This window comes from Eubalaena glacialis, chromosome X, assembly GCF_028564815.1.
Source record: "Eubalaena glacialis isolate mEubGla1 chromosome X, mEubGla1.1.hap2.+ XY, whole genome shotgun sequence".
In the NCBI taxonomy this organism is placed as follows: domain Eukaryota; kingdom Metazoa; phylum Chordata; class Mammalia; order Artiodactyla; family Balaenidae; genus Eubalaena; species Eubalaena glacialis.
Window position 1 is genome coordinate 134,561,196 of NC_083736.1, and position 17,556 is coordinate 134,578,751.

Below are 17,556 nucleotides of genomic sequence, written 5' to 3' on the forward strand. Positions count from 1 at the left end.
AAATCCGCCTGCCAGTGCAGGGGACACGGGTTCGAGCCCTGGTCCGGGAAGATCCCATGTGCCACGGAGCAACTAAGCCCACACACCGCAACGAAGAGTAGCCCCTGCTCGCCACAACCAGAGAAAAGCCTGCGCGCAGCAACGAAGACCCAATGCAGCCAAAAATAAATTAAAAAAAAATAATAAATAAAGTCAACATAAAGATAAATACTAATATTAGTACAGGTGATATGCATATAGCAAACCAGACTTGTAGAGGTGGTATATAAGATGACAGAAGTTTGGAAAACATTGTCCCTGTTGAAAGAGTAGATAGCTATTATGTGGATTATGGATTAACTAAATTAATAAATGTATGCCTTAATGCCAAGTCATCCTGAAGATTTACCTGATAATTAAGAGTACTAGAAGAAATGTAATAAAATGTTTTGTTTGCCCACCCCCTACTACTAACTCAGTTGCTTCCATTTTTAACGGGCTAAGAAGGAGTACAAATCTCTCTCTTGAATTTGTCAAAACATTTAAGAACAAGATCTGAATGTAATGTTCCAAAGATTAGATGAAAAAGTACAGTTATAACTTGAAATGAAACATTTTTAGGAACTATTAGCAGAAGTGACACAGTTGATCAGCTTCCATTGTTTGCAAAGCAGAACTAGGCCAAGAAGAGGGAACATGGTGGAGTAGTACAGATGGTACTGGTTAGCTTTGTGACCTTGTATAACCTCTGAGTGTCTGTTTCCTTTTGTGTAAGGTTAAGAGAATTTGGATTAGATTTGAAGTCTCTAAATTCCTTTCTTTCTAGAACATTCTTCAATTCTGTTTTGTCCAAAAGGATTTGATTCTGGCCAGCCTTCAGGAAATTAGGACACTATAGTTTTAATGTGATCATACTCTTTCCTCTGGCTCCAACATCGTCGTCGTCGTCGTCGTCGTCATCATCATCATCATCATCACCATCACCACCACCCCTCTGTCCCTCTCCTCCTGTTTCTCTTACTCTCATCCCTGCACACGCATTAGCTAGATCTCTTCTATAAACATTCTGAAGAAAAAGGAGAAAATGGAGAGAGTCCTATACTAAATTTAATCATTTAATAGGTTAGTACAGTGATTAAACTCTGGATCCTAAACAAAAATTTCCAGAAGGGCTTTGGAGGGAAGTGGGATGCAGTGTGTGGGAAAGGCTTCATTATGCTTGAGCTCGGTCTTAGTTAATACTTCTTAAATTGAGTACTAGTCTAGAAGGAGGGAAGCTTGAGCACGATCTTTTCGAATCCATGACCATAGTCCACTGTTAATAGCTTGGCTTCGTGATCTGTTTATTAAATCAGAGTTTGCAAACACAGATGTCTACAGGGTATAGCTAACAAGCTAAACAGACGTGGCTGTGGAGAACTGGAGACTGCAGCATGTCCCCCTAAAAACAATTAAATTACAAAAACAACCCTGCTACTGCCTGTTTGAGCAATAGGCCTCCAGTTTGTAACCACTGTAATGTCAAAGTACTATCCTATCTCTTAGGATTACTTGTGGAGTAGAATTGTTTCTTAAAAATATCAAGATTTGGGCTTCTGCTTCTGGAAGGATGGAGCAGATGTACTTTTTTCTTATTTTTCACTCTCAGTACAAATAAAAACCCTGGACGTTATCTATAAAATAGACGTAAGAATGCCCTGAAAGGTAGAGAGAAGAAGGCAGACCGGTTAGGGACCTCAGGACCTAAGGAACGACAGGGTGGTGCTATCCCTAGGTTATGTTTTTGCCATATATAACCCAGACTTGTTGCTGAAGAAGCCAGCAACCCAGAAATGCCAACGGGTGCAGACAAGAAAAGCCTAGTCTCTCTAGCCAAAGGACAGGAAGGGGGCAGCCGAGTAGAAAGAAAACTTTTAGACACTCACCACTGTGCTCCGGCCCCACACCCACCCCGCCAGTAAGGCCAAGCGGGGAGCCTAGATTCCACCGTTGCCAGGCTGTAGCAAGGCACAATGACCCCTGCAGCTGTGGTGTCGGAGGCCTGGTGGAGAGTCAGGACTTTCACTACCGCCCACTGGCAAGGAGGCCACACCTCCACTGTGGTTACAGTGGCGTCAGTCATGAGTGCTCCTGCCACTCCCAGCTGGGCAGGTACGGGCGGAAGCCTAACTGGGAGCTAGAGCGCTCACCCCCACCCAGAAGTAACTAGGAGGCCCCTGTCCTTTGATGGCAGCGTTGGCGGAGAGGGGAACCGGGACTTGTACCCACACCTGGCTGTAATGAGGCAGTGCTCACCGCCCCTCTGCTCCTGGAGCAGGAGAAACAAAAAACAAAACAAAACAAACAAACAAAACCACCAAACCCTCAGTGGATGGGTTCAACAGCAGAACAGAGAGGACAGAGAAAACAATTGGCTAAATCTTAAGGGAATTACACTGAGTAGAAAATGCCACTCCCAAGAGATCACATACTGTATGATTTCATTTGTGTAACAGTCTTCAAATGACAAAATTAGAGAAATAGAGAACAGATTAGTGATTGCCAGGGGCTAAGAAGGGGAGGGGCTGGGAGGGAAGTGGATGTGGCCATAAAAGGGTAACATTAGGTGGTGAGGAAATTGTTCTGCATCTTGGCTGTGTCAGTGTCAGGGTCCTTGATCTGGTATTGTTCTATAGTTTTATAGTATGCCACCATCGGGGAAATTTGGTGACATGGTACACTGTACATGGAATCTCTATTATTCTCACAACCGCTTGTGAATCAACAGTTATCTCAAAATTAGAAATTTAATTTTTAAAAAGTCAAGATCTTTACAGACTGCTCAACGACTCTATATTGCATGTAGAATAAATTTTGATTAATATTTCTAACAACTCATGATATATCAGAAGTATTATTTAAATGGAGCATATAGTTATGCGAATAAAGATGTTAGAATCTGGTTAGTGGAAAGGGTATCAGCAGTTATCGTGTACTAGTTCAATTGCAAGTATGCTCATCCCTTTTGTACATGGCAGTTGGGGCCAGCATGCTTCATTGAACGGCTCATTGGTCACATTTCCTGGAGGGCTTTAGAGAGTGGAGAGTGATTGTTTCAGGCTAGGCTTTGACAAGAGTCAGGCCAGGTTCAGGTGTGGCTTGTTTCCCAAAGACCAGGGTTGTATTTGGATGACTGGTTGAGATTTATATTGGCCTGTCCTTGGCCTCTGGCTGCAGCCGGTGGTGAGGAATAAGTTGCGCAGACTCCTGCTTACTGAGGCCCCTGCAGCAAGCGGAGCGATCTCCTGACCCAACAGGTCAAACTCTTTAACTCATTTTGTAGTGGTCTGATTGCTAAAGCAGAATTACTTTATAGACTTTATGCCTAAAACAGAGAACAGTGGTGTTTTTACTCCACTATTACAATCTTTTCGTGAAATGAAGCCTCTTAGAGGCGTAAGCTCAAAGATAACTCATTTATAAAAAAAAAAAACAAAACTGATATTTATTTCACTTAGAATCATATGGTTTATCAAAAAGATCATAAAATTTGGAGTCGGGGCACTTTGCCTTGAGTCCAGCCCTGTACCTGACTAGCTGCCCAACAAGTTACTTTACCTTGCTGAGCCTCAAGTGTCCTCATCTGTATAGTGGGTGTTACAGCAGAGGTTTAATGTATTGAAAAGGGCAGCATATGTATGAAATGCATACAGTGCTCATTTACTGTATGCTATTACTCTATGAAAATGTATATATGTAAAAATGACTACAAGAGGAGTGTATTGTAATTGCTGAACGCCAGTCCACTTCCATAAATGTGATGTGAGCACCTAACATGCACAGGGGCGGGGCTGGGCTGGGCTGCGTGGAATTCATAGAAAAGAGACTCCAAAAAATACAGTACAGGGCATTCTGGGCATTAAGCCTTGAGGGCATTTGTCAGCCTGCTCAGAAAGGGAACAGGTTTAGGTGGGGCTGTATAGAGATTAAGAGCGTGGGCACTAAAACCAGTCAGCTTGGGTTTGAATCCCCACCCTCTTAGAACACTTGTGACACCAGATGTGTGGGTTTTCCCCCCCACTGACGAATTCTCCAAAACCAGCTGAGTGTTCTACAATTCAATTCGATTCTGATACTAACCAGAGTTAGTGCAGACCCCACAGGTTAAGGGCTCAGTCCCACAGAAGTTCTCACTTCAGATGCCAGTTTCAAGTAGTGGGTACCCAGGTTACCCACAACTTCTGCTTAGCTTGGCTACAAATCATGGGTTCCCACAAGTCCCTCCTTGAGTCCGATCATTTGCTAGGAAAACTGACAGAACTCAGGTAAACACTGAGGTTTACCAGTTCATTGTATAATAAAGAATATAAAGAAAGATACAGCCTGTGTGGCTGGCTGAGTTCTCGAGGGCCGTCAGCACTGGAGGCCGATTTGCCCCCCACCAAGTTTAGCTTGGGGAGATGTTTTCTGAAGTCTTCCAATGAAGCTTAAATGACTCCTAGGGTTTGAGGGCTGGTCAGGACCTCGCAGCCATTCGTAGACTCGTTTCCTTTTGTACGTGTAGAAACTGAGGCCGAGTGCAGGCACACGGAGGCCCAGAGTCTGCCGGTGAGAGCTGGCCCCAGGCCGCCTGACTTCAAACCACCGCTCTCTGGCTTCGATCAGAATCAGATTCAAGAAAAAGGAAATGAACCTCTCTGTGCGCCCGAAATGGCTTATTTCAGGAGAGATGAAAACTATAAAGCAGAAACACATGGGTATCAACTCAGGTGACCTCCATTGACCTTCCCGGCCTCCGACCAAGAGTAGTGAGGACTTACATACAGCAGGTGAAGAATTGTGTGGGTGGCAAAGCAGACGATCATCCTGCCCCTTTCCTTTTGATTTAGTTTCTCCTTCCAGTAGCAAAAGGCTTGTTGACAGTGGTATATCTCCTACATCTAAGGCCCAGTTATGCTGCTTGTGACTGCTGCTTTCTAGTTGTCAATTGTTACTATCACTTTATAGACAAAACATTACAAAATTAATTGCAGTTACAGAACAAAAGTGAAAATAATAACCTGTTGGAGCAGAGGTTTGGAGGGAGCAAGGAGAAGCGAGGGAAGAGGTTGTGGTATTGCTTTCTTCATCCACCCTTAAGGGAGTTAAGAGAAAGCAGATGAACATTTGAAGGCTTTAGTTAATGTGGGTTAATTAAACAGTGGCGCTAGGCTGAGGCGGTGTAGTAGACTATCTGGGTTATAAGTACTTGCTCTGAAACCTTGAACTTGGCCAGATTACTGAACTGTGCCTTGGTTTTCTCATCAAAAAATGGGGCCAATAATAATTTTTATCTCACAAGGTTGTTCTGAGAACGAAATGAGTTAGTATATACAAGGTTCTTAGAAGAGCGTCTACCACCGAAAAATTATTTCATGAGCTTTTTTTAAAATGATGCAGCTGCTGCAGAAGGACAACGATAAAAAACTAAAAATTACGATTTCAATCAGCAGAGATTGGGAAGAGGGAAGGAGTAGTTTGAGAAAGCATGTTTCTCATCTAGCTAGGCCACTAGGTACTGTTTAAAGCTGACAAATCAAGAAGTAGTGGTGTAAGCATACTCATGGTTATGGAGGCAGCCCTCAGAGTTAAAAAAAAGTCTCGTTAAACGTGGTTGTCACTGACAAATGAAGCTTGGGAGGGGAGACTATTTTGACTTTTTATTACCATGTATGTCCCATTTTGAGTTTTTTATTAACATAAGCATGCATTTTATTTATTTTGTACTAACTTTCCTGTTGTAATTAACAAATGATAAACTTCACATATTTAAAGTATACAGATTGATAAGTTTTGATAGGTGCCCACTTGTGAAACAAGCACCACAATTAAGATGATAAAAATATTCATCACCACCACCCCCTCAAAAACAAAAGCCAGGTTTAAGCTTCTTAGTCTAAGTAGTCTATATTTAGGAACTTCTGGGCTTTAATTCCCTTTGAGCTACAGCATCCCTTAATTCAGATACCTTTTTTACTTCAAAGAGTATTTTCTTTTAATGGTAACAATGATGACCTCTATATTCTCATATTCATGTGATCTTCTTATCTTTCCTGAGTAAAACCTATAAAGCTAATAAGAACCTACAGTGATTTTTTTTTTAAAGCGATCTGTTTTCCATAGAACTTCCAGTGTTCATCGTATGTAACAATGATCGGATTTCAGACTCGAGAGTGGGGAACAGATGATTCATGTCTTCCTCAGACTGTTAGCACTATTCGCTTTTCAAAAGTTCCATCCGTTCTCTGGGCTGTTTCCCCGAACTCTCATGCTGCACGTTCAAGTAGGAGTCACAGGAATAACCTCTCTAAAATCAGTGTCCCGATTTAGTAAAGCTTGGCTTTCCTTGCACGGAGTCTGCCCTCCCCGGCCCTCCCCTCCCCAGCAGCTACCCTTTCCCAGCTGAGGCCACCCCTTCCCCATGCAGTGGGGCTGGGCTGGCGTAAGGGACGGGCACCTTCTCCCTGTGGGGCGGCCGCATCGGGGAGTTTAATTCTGGAGTCCCAAGTGCGAATTGGAAATAGAATTCCTGTAGAAACCAGATTAAGATTTGTGCTTAATTAGGCTTTATGATCCCATTAACGCTGTGGCTGAGCTGTGCTCTGTGCCAGCTGTGGGCGCTTTCGTGGTTTCTTGGTTCGGATTTGTTTTGTTTCTGTGGGCTGCTTTGGGAGCAGAACCGCCTTTTCATATCATTGTTTCTATGCGGAAAATGCGTTCAGTATTCCAAACAGACACACAAATGAATTTTTCACACACAGCCTGTTCACACTGTCTTGTAATAGCCCTTGACAGAAGGGGTTTGTGTTTAAAATAATGTAGTTTGTCTTAGCCTAAGGGCAATAAGTTTCTCCAAGTCATAGACTTGCCTGCAAATTATAGGACAAATGTGTTAGGATTGATTGGATATCGAATGGAACTTAGAGGGCAAATGTGTTAGGATCGATCTGCTCGGTTTTATTTGGAGGCGTATGATGTTTCTTAGGGCATGGGCTGGCGAACTTAATGGCATCTTTCACAGGTCAGTAGTGACGTGTCCGTGCTGATGATGTTCTGTGTTCTAACTGACAGGTTCTCAGGAGGCCTGATACAAGGGTAAGGATATTTGGCTTTCAGCCCATGGGCCTCCTCCCCGTGTGTTTCTGTGCTTTATCGAACACTTAGTCTATTTAGCGTTCTTTGCCTTCTCACTGATTTTATGAGTCACTCAGATCAGTTTGCTCTGCTGTGTCATAGCTTTCAGTGTTCACTAGAAATGCTTTATTTGTTACAACGTTTCTATGTGCGGAAAAAGCCAGTGTGTGTGAGGGCAGGATGCTAAAATTGTTACCACTGTGCAATACTGACTTCTGTTGTGTTACATGAATTCTGACCGAATGGGTATTCATGGCACCGGGTTTATAAGGCTAGGCCTACAGAGTCCTCTTAATTTAACCTCGTTCGTCATGTAATTCATGCTAAAGTATTTAATAACAACAACAAGAACAACAACAAAGTGGTCAGTTGTCCTCCTTCCTGAGTAGGAGATCTAAGTAAAATTTCAAGTCTTGATTACAAGATCAAGTAAGATTTCCTGTTTGCATGCTGAATCCTGAAAGCAGAAGTGCTAATCTTGAAGATAAATTTAGCAAAATCAGCCCCATTTAGTATTTCTTAAAATATAGAGGTAGCTGTTACAGCTAGTAGATTATAGTTTCCTCATGATTTTCCTTCCCTTTATTTCAGAATATTCATAAAGCAAGACAAAGATTGGTAATGTGCATGCATTTAAACCTGAGTATCAGATGTTGAAAATTAACCTATTTCCATTAAATGACAACAATGTGGATTTTGACAGAATCATTTCATGACTTCAGTTTTAAAGTTTTAATCTTATTGAAGCCAATGAAGTAGTACAGAAATAAGCAGGTTAAATCAAATTCTTGTTATTCTAGTTGGTTTTTCTTTGTTTAATTTTGTTTTTATCATGTTTTCTTTTGCTCATGGGAATCATTTTCTTTCACTGATTCACATTGTTAAATATTAGTGTTTGGCTTTACACTTGCATGGACTTTGAAATGCTGTGGGTTTTTTTTTATTGTTGTTTAGTAATTCATTCTTCTGTTTTTAAAATTTTTATCAAAGAATGATTCCGTTTTCTTTGTATTTAAAAAAAGAATGTAAATTTTAAAAACCTGGCTGCATTTAAAAAATTGTCCTGCTCTGAAGGGTAGCAGTACCAACTGTGTACTAAATTCAATCTGATGATAAAGTATAAAAATATTTTAAGTAGCTATTTTATTGTATTGACAAAAATGAAAGGTGGGAAAGAGTACATTCTTTTAAAGCTTTGCTACTTCTTCACTGACTGCCTCTTAAAGAAATGTAGTCATTAGAACCAAAGTTTCTTGAAGGAAAAATATATTGATGCTAAATTTTAATATTTTCAGCCTCAGAGACTTGATACAACTTTTAAAAGGTGTTATAATCTTGTCATCTTCAATATTCATGCTCATTATACCACCTGCTAAACTAAAAGTCCAAGTTTTTAGAGTTTCAAAAACTGATTCCATAAAGAAATTAAATTAAGAAGAGTATACATGTAAAGGGATTGGAAAAAATTTAGATAAAGATATGTGACGCTTTTCTTCGAAGCGCGTTGATACTGTAATTAGAAAGATTTAATATGGTTTTGAGTCATAAATCACAATATTTAATTAGCAGTAAGTAACAGAGTGTATGTGTGTATCTGCATATGTATGACCCCAGCATGTGATATGCGCATGCACATGTGTGTGGGAATGTTGTTAATTCCAGTGGTGTTGACCCCTGGACAGCATAATAGTTCCTTTTTTAAAACACATGTCTATGAACTGCCTTTGTATTTTGGCTTGATTTTGTTCCTTGCCCTCTGTGGTATGTTTTATTTTCTATGAGCATGTTATGCGTCTGTTATTTTGTTTCTTGGCTGTATGCTGCAGTATTGCTTGATTTTAAAAAGACAGTACATTCTTTGAAACCCATGATGTTTGTTTGCTTTTCGTTTTTCTACCCCAACACAAACACAGAATAGATACTCCATTTTAGGCTGAGGATGCTATAGATGGCCTACACGTTCTTTCCTTAACTCCAAGGGGGAAAATGTTGGGATATGCAAAGCCATGAAAGGTGTGTCGACTTTTACATGCTTACTGTCTCTTTAAAAAAGAACTTCTGTCTTTCACCTGTCTGTTTGCACGTGTTTCTCTTTCCCCTCTTTGCCTTTTCTTGTCCATGCACCTGGTGCTGTGCAGGAGATTCAGGAAGAACACAAGGGCTACCCTTCTGAAGCTGAAGCTGATCAGGTGGCAAGTTCTACGTGTTCATCTGTTTGTAGTTACAGATCGTGTATTTAGAAGCCATTTCATACTAGATTTCTAGACAATCAGCAAATGCTTTTTCCACTACAGTAGTACTCTCCTGTCCAAGTTTGGTAGATTCCATTATGACATTATTTGCAAAAATTGGTTTATCCAACATTTTGTCAACCAGAAATTTGTTCATCTCTGCTTCTTGGTTTTCCCAGGTAGATTTACTGATGAGGTTAATGAGCCTCAGTCATGACGGGATTCTGAAGTGCCTTCACAAAGACTTAGAGGGGACAGATGCATACGCTAAGCGTGCTCCTCGAGGGTGCAAACTTTGCTTTATTCAAATTTGCAAGGTCTGTACCCAGCACAGCGCCTGGCACGCTGTAGGTGTTTGTGGAATGAGTCCATGTATTTTACAGAAGAAAAAAAATCATCGAGGTTTCTTGAGTGCTTACTCTTTGCTCAGTACCTCTGGACTCTCAGGAGTTTTTTAAAGCAGCAGAATTTTCCCCAAAGCTTATGTATGAAACCTCTAGAAGAGCTGCTCTAGGGAAGCATGGCAAATTCCCTGTGCTCAGTTGTGCCTTTGCCCAGCCCACCCTCCCTTGGTGACCCTGGGAGCACCCTGAAGAGCCAGTTTGAAAAGCACTGCTTTCGGCAGGCGGCTGTTACATCAACTATCCACCCAGCAGCCTTAGGTTCAGGAGGAGGAGAGAGTACTGGAGAGGCCAGGAAGTTGATGGGCCGTCAGCTGGACCTTCCTTCCGGGTCGCCGGCACAAGGTTGGGATGAGATCATCAGAGAGAATTCCTCAACTGGGCAACACCTTGAGCAAAAGCACCAAGAGGGCTGGGTGTGTTCACGAGACACATTTTATCCATAAGGACATTCCTTCTTTGATTATGCTGTACATGGGTTGGATAAATCAAGGGTCAAATCATGTCCTGTGCAACTTGGAAGTTGCAGTTAAAGCTTAATATAGCACAAGTGTGAGTGCTATCTCCTAACACCAGCTTTATAGAGGGAATCTACTGTACTCGCAAAACAGTGAGCCTTTAATAGCCATTCTCCTCTCAAATTCCTATGCTAAAGCTGAATGTCTTTCCTGTACACAGCGAACCTTTTATGGGGATATCTGAAGCAGTAGGATCAATTGATTTGTTTTATTCTGATAGTTGCTTTTTCATCACTTAAAAAAGCATGTCCCAGATTTCATTATTAGTAGTGAGAGGTTTGTCTCACTCTGTCTCACCAACACGTTCATGCTTCATATAAATGCACAAGTATTTCAAGCCAGATTTAACATGATTATCAGAAGAGAAGAGAAACCTTTGATCTCCAGCCTCTATCTTGAGAGCCTTGTACCTTCTCAAAATGGTCCCAATCACTGCGCCTCCCATCAACGACATTTTATTAGTTAGTCCCGGGTTGAGAACTTTAAAGTGTTTGACGTGACTTGCTATAAAGCTTAAAGTGAATCAGACTTCCCCTCACCTCTTCCAGATTCAATTGATTAGAACAGCTTGCTTTAGTAAATATATTTCAAAATAACCTATTCCCATTTATTTTTAAATATCAGTTAAGGAATTTAAGTCTACATGATAATATTTACCCATTAAAATAAGCTTTAACAGTGTAACATTTGAAGTTATTTAAAACTTGAATATTGATTAAAATAGCTTTCTGACTTTGTAACTATATTATAAAAATAGTCACTAGTTTAGGCAATAAATTAAAGAAAGCAGACTTTCAAAAAAAAGGCTTCTATTAAGATTGGTGATTTTTTTAGCGTTTCTAAAACTGGACATTTTTCAAAAAAAAGGCTTCTATTAAGATTGGTGATTTTTTTAGCGTTTCTAAAACTGGACATTTAAACTCACATTAAAAGTATAAATACTGGTTTATGCTTTATTGTGTCAAAGATGTATTTCCAAATCACGTGTGAGTATAAATGCATCCACAAACACTTCTCTGTGTCCCCTTTAACAGTTCTCTATGTCCCTAAAAATGTTGATTGAGAAGTGTCTTAAAAACCAATCTGAAAACTAACACACCATTGTAAAGCAATCATACTCTAATAAAGATGTTTAAAAAAAAATTGAAAAAAAAAAACACCAATCTGGGCTAAAAATTTAAACTGAATAAAACCGCTTAGGGGAACCATGAACACTAATCTGTATGATTTTAACCGTGTATCTTGAGGAGGAGGGCGGACTGTGTCGTTTTGTGCCCTCCCCGAACGGACATACCTTGACCAACATTTAGCATTGAGTTTGCTCTTTATATTTTGACATTTTCCCTTCTTTATTTTATAAAATTGGATGAACCTACTATATATAGTGTTTTTAAATGGACCTTTAAGTCCCTTTATAAAATATATTGAAACATTCTTATAACTGTAAAAAATAATTATTTTGAATTTTCAATAATTTTGATTAGAATTATACCAATTTTTAATATTTTGCTTTACAAAATTATACTGAAAACTTAGTATTGTCTAATCTGTTTTCCGCTGAACACTAGTGACCTCCTGATGTTAACAGGTATTTTTTGGAGAAAGCCCCTGATGACTAGGTAGGGGAAATACAGCCTACTCCAGCGCCCCCTGGCTGATTCGGCATGCATTAACATGCTAAAGCCTTGCCTCACAAACAAAAAACCCCCCCAAAAAACCCCAAAAAAACCTAGCTAAACTTGTTTCCTTTAACCCAGCATTTCCCAAACTTTTCCCCAAAAGTCCTATTCACATCTCTTGGGAATTTAATGCTCTATGAAACACAGCTTGGGAATTGCTGGGGTTTTGAACACCTTATTCTTATTCGTGACACGTTATGTCAGAGATGCCCAGGAGAAAGTGACCAGTTTCCTTGGCAGCATCTCACAGGGTGGCAGTACCTTGGAATAGGCACCGAGTTCAGGCTCTGGTCCCCAGCATTGTAGTTCAAGAACACCATTTTCTTAGCTCCCCTGAGTTATCTGGTACTATCCAACCAAGCTTGCAAGAGACTAGCTACTGGGCCACAGTGCAGATCTGGACATTTAGAAATGTGGGCATGTATCTTTCCAGCCATCCAAGACATCCTTTTCCTAGTGGCATTGTAGCAGGAACCCTGATACCTCATTAGCAATTTGCTTGGTGAGCGTGGAAACAGCACAGAGTGAACTGACTTGGGAGAAGCCTGATGAACACACCCTGCTCCACAGGAGTGGGTGAAATACTCTTGTCTGCCAGATGAGGGCGCATTCTTGTGGCCTGGATGGGATACACACTGACAGGACGACTCGCCCGTCCCAACTGTACGCTTTGTGCAGACGCAGGTAGCTGGGCTGCAGTACAGAAGCCTAGGGCTTTCCTTAGTAAGAGACCCCTCCCTGGTTTCTTGTTAATTAGACTTTGGGGTTTCCCACGCAGTCTCATAGCTGGGCCATTTCTACAGCTAACTAAGCATCTGCATCTAATGTTGATTTTATTTGTATTAGTTTCACGCTCAGAAGGTAACCTTTTTTGACCTTATTTCCCTATTCTGGAGGCACCTTGTAATAGCTGTCTGTGTCATGATCACAGTATCTATCTGTCACGTCAAGCCATTTCTGTATTAATGCTTTCTAACTGTGAACTTTAAATATGTGTAGCAATTTGCTAGACTATGCAGCATGGCGTCCTGTGATGCTGAGCTTTGAAACTGTCTTGTACGGGGAGGGGGGGCACACATTTTGCACGCTTCTGTAGCCTCGTAGCAAGAGCGCAGAACACTACCATTCTTCCCAGGTCTACAGTTGGAAAGTGAGATTTACTCCAGTTTGGTTTCTTGCCAGGCTCTAAGGGATGGAAATAAGCTGGCACTGATGGAAGAGGCACCCCTTTTCCCAGGAGAATCAATCAAGGCCATTGGTAAGTTTAACAAGTACACTTTGCTTATAGAGATCCATAAAATGAAATGGCACTTTACTCGCAAGCACAGATGATGTATGTGCTGGAGATCAGCCAGACCAATTTAATTAGGGGACAGATGGACTAGACCTAGTCATTCTTATTAATGTCACCATGACCTTAAGAGATAAGGGACTGTAGAGGACCCGTTTAAGCTCCGAGCGAGTCTTAGGTGGCAGTACCAACAGAAGAGGGGTCCAGCTTTTCCCCATGAACTGAAGGCTGATGAGACTCTCACGGTAACGTCAGTTCGCTGCTTTGTTGGAAGGCTTCACTATAAGGAAAACGTACTGACAGACGATCCATATCATACTTTTAATGACAGTTTTGAGAACTTGGCAAAGACATTTTAGTGGCTTATAAGAGTCCAGAAAGTACAATTTTAGTGCAGGAAAAGGGCATGTGTCGCCACCCTGGATTGTAAGGGCGACGGCCTGAGGCGGACTGCCGGGGCTGGAGGGGCGGGCAGCCGGCTGTGGCCTCTTCACCTCACGATTGCCGGGGTTAGGTCGGACGGCCTGCTTTGCGAGGCCGAGTGTCGCCTTCTTCCCTCATGGCTCTCTCCCAGAGGCGCGTGCCGGGTCTCAGAGCATGGTCATCTTGTGTTTGAGTAGCTGGGCTCTCCTATCAGGACCTCCAAACAACTACTCCTGCTGGATAGCCTAGTCTGTGGCTCAGGGCTCTGTTCAGCCCGACCTGAATTTCGAAACTGTTTTTCTCTTTGGCTTCTGGAACTTCATTCACTCCTGGTGCTCCTCTGGCCTCTCTGGGCTTTCCTCCTCTGGGAGCGTTTCTAGCCCTGCCTCCGTGCTACTCTGGGAATGATCTGACTACAATGCAGAGCTAATTATGTCATGCCTCTTCTTCTGCGGACAACAGACTGCACAGATTTAAAGTGAACGTGAACAGTTTTGACACATTTATACACCTGGGAAACGATCATCACAGTCAAGATAATGAACATATCCACCAGCCCCCAGAAGTATCCTTAGGCCCCTTTATATCCCTCTCTCCCGTGCCTTCTCCCCCTTCCCCAGGCACTATAGGCTAGTTGTTATTTTCTGGAGTTTTATAGAAATGGAATCATTGAGTATGTTCTTCTGTCTACTTATCCCATTCTGCATAATTATTGTGATAGTCTTCCATATTGTGAGTGCCATGGGTCAGCAGTCATGCCTTTTCATTGCTGCGTAGTACTCCATTGTGTGGGTACACCACAGTGTGCTTATCCATTCATCTATCGATGGACGCTTGGGTTGTTTCTGCTGTTTGGCTATTACAAATAAAACTGCTATGAACACTCATGAACAAGTCTTCTCTGGCCTCGTGTCCCATCATCCTCGTGCACCCTTTGACCCAGCCACACTAACCTCTGGCAACTCACTGATCTCTCCTCCCTTCCCCTCCCCCGCTTCCCTGCTGAGTTAAGTCATTCCTTTTCTGAGTTCTTATCACATTGAGTCCACATGGTTCTGATAGCATTTATCAGGCTATATGGTAATTTTCTGTGTAGTATCTCTCACGGGTCAGCTGGTGGGCAGGAACCTTGTCCAGGTATACCCAGAACCCCAACAATAGGAGCCGCTCGGTATATAATGAGTTACAGAAAAGTTTATGCAAGTGTTTTGAGAATTTGGCTGAATGACATCTTTAGTACCATTATTCATCCCCTCGGACTCATCTGTAGCTGTGTCCATTCCTGCCATTTCAATGGAACAGCACTTTGGGAAGATTGGGAAGATGTGGTATCTTTGTGATAGGCGTGAGCTTCTTAACATTCATAGGAGTCATATATGTTGTTGATTTTGATACGAAAGATATTGATATTGATATTAACATTAAGAAAATAAAATTGATATGGAAGCTGATGAAGAATTTGAAGCAGTCTTTTCCCACTTCATTGATGTGGTTTTGGTTTTTGTCATCTGTAAAGCAGTTTCTTTGGAGGTGCATCAGGGGACAGTGTTTAGCTTTAGTTAGTTTTCATTAGCAGTGATTTATGAAATGGTAGCCCAGGTTCTTCAGAGTTTAATTAATGTTTTTGAATGTGATTAATTTATCACTCAGGGAAAACGTGAACCACTTGGAAAAAAATGACAAAATGTAATTTATTATGAGGCCTTTTACTTAAAACCTCAAGTAGCAAATCAAAATTTTGTTTTAAAAAATGGAATTTTATTAGAAGACTGTCCATCTATGCCTTTATTTAAAGTAATGAAAGAATTTAAATTCCTAGAAAACTGGAATCACAAATTTATATATTTGGAAACTCATGTTAAGATTTATTGACACAAGTCAACGGCAGTAGATGATATTTTGGGTTTTTTCTTTCAGTGAAAGATGTCATGTATATCTGCCCATTTGTGGGAGCAGTGAGTGGCACCCTGACAGTGACAGACTTTAAGATGTACTTCAAGAATGTAGAGAGAGTGAGTATTTAAAAGTGTGTTTTATTTTTTAAAGAACTGCAGAAGAAAGTAAAGAATAAAGAAGACAATAAATAGTATCCTGAAAGCCCATCACCCTGAGAGAAACAGAGGGTCAGTTTTAAGATGTGCGCATTTGCAAGCAGATTTTGTATCTTAAAAAAAGGCTGTTAAAGTAGCACTTCCACCTGCGCTGGGGGTAAGGGGGTTGTTTAATTGTAGTCTCGACGTCTACTTCACAAAGCAGGTTATAAATCAGACTTCGGTGTCTTAGCCAGGACCAAGAGGAAACGCGAAGTAAGCAAACGTGTTTTAAGCCAGCGAAGACTTAAAATGGGAAGGCTCTGTTAGCCGACACTGATTGGCATTCATGTTAATTTGTGAACCCAGGACCCGCATTTCGTCCTCGATGTCCCCCTGGGAGTGATCAGCAGAGTTGAGAAGATTGGAGCGCAGAGCCATGGAGACAACTCTTGTGGCATAGAGATCATGTGCAAGGTACGGTCCAGACACGAGAGAAACTTAGAGGGGGCGGCTAGCTTGGAACTTCTTCACAGCCTTTGGACAGTAAGAGTAATTCGGACATTAGTGACTCAGATGTTTTCAGGACCCATACCTCTTCAACCTTTCATCAGCCAATTCAGACCATTATATAAGCCGTTGAAGTAAACCGCTTCTTTTCCATTGAAGTGTTCTAATTAACATGGACCTGTAACCTAGGCGGTGACGATATTTGCTACATTTCAGAGAAATCAAGTGGAAAGCAGAGATCAATATTTTTTCCAGTTTGTCGTGATAAGACTAGTCTTCAGTCAGAGACTTCCTAAAGGGACAACAATATTCATAAATTCTGTGATTAAAAACACAGTTAAGTTTCTTGGCTATGTTGGAATTTGCACATGAGCCATGCTTATTTTTGGTTTTCGCCCCTTCCTCCAAGGGGTTAAGTAAAATTTGTGCGACAGCTTTGATGAGGACTAGTCATTTAAGAAACGCCTTAACTGATGTTTTATTCCCAATGACTTTGCCTCATGGAATACAGTTTATTAACAAACCCACCTAAAATACCAGGCAAGAGAACCGGCCTACAGCATCATCAAGGTCCCTTCCCAACTTGGGGTTTGGATTAGATTCCTGCCAGTCTGTTTGCTTTAATCAAATCTCTGAGGAGACGTTCCTCTGGTTGGCCCTAGACTGCAGTTGAATCCACTTTTTCAAATAACCCTTTACCGTGCCAGGTCGGGAATCTGCTGGCTTACTAGGCTTACCTTGGGCACCACACGGCAGTCCTCCCCTAGGACCAATCACTGCTGTCCCGATTCTCAGTCCAGCGTGCCGCACGCAGAGCAGTGCGAAGCCGTTGCAGAACTGAAACCAGAGGGGGGTTTGATCAATTCTGCAATTCTGGAACAGGTCATTTCCCTACTCAGAACTCTTCATTAGCTGCCCATTACCCTTGGGCTGCAGGAAAAACTTACAGAGACCCTGCGGTGTGAGCCGGACTTCCTTTCCTCGGCAGCTCCCTCTCCAGCCACCCTCCCCTTGTTCTTGCCATCCAGGTTCCTAGAGTTGTTCACACTTGCCTTGTACCCCCCAATCCCCACCCCACACAAACTCCTGGGGCTTCACACATGCTGTTTCCTTTGCTTGTAACGCCTTTCCCTCTGAGCAATCCTAAATAGCAAGTCAGCTCAGTCAGTGAGCTGGCACGTGTGTAGCCAGAGTAGCTTGGAGGGGGGGCACAGCAGGAGCTTATGTCACTTAGGCAGATGTCCTGTGGCTGTTTTCCTATGGTATTTTTTGTGGCTGGGGTGAGTTTTTGCTATTAGCTGCTTTAAAATGTTTTCCAGCCTAGAATTACCAGGGCCGTGCT

The 17,556-nt window shown here is 41.8% G+C and overlaps 1 protein-coding gene across 5 annotated transcripts in view; it reads left to right on the forward strand.

The window, feature by feature from the left end:
• The window catches only part of MTMR1 (myotubularin related protein 1), a 66,737-nt gene that overhangs the window by 10,550 nt on the left and 38,631 nt on the right, over positions 1-17,556 (forward strand). For 3 of the 5 annotated variants that reach the window (XR_009698870.1, XM_061177864.1, XM_061177865.1), the window contains 3 exons: positions 13,143-13,218; positions 15,592-15,686; positions 16,074-16,181. Coding sequence is in view for 4 of the 5 variants with exons in the window: in XM_061177864.1 (XP_061033847.1) it covers positions 13,143-13,218; positions 15,592-15,686; positions 16,074-16,181 (279 nt within the window). In the remaining variant the exon portion in view is untranslated. Of the gene's footprint in view, positions 1-7,072; positions 7,093-9,269; positions 9,321-13,142; positions 13,219-15,591; positions 15,687-16,073; positions 16,182-17,556 lie in introns of those variants that run through there. The other 2 variants (XM_061177867.1, XM_061177866.1) reach the window with 2 other exon arrangements.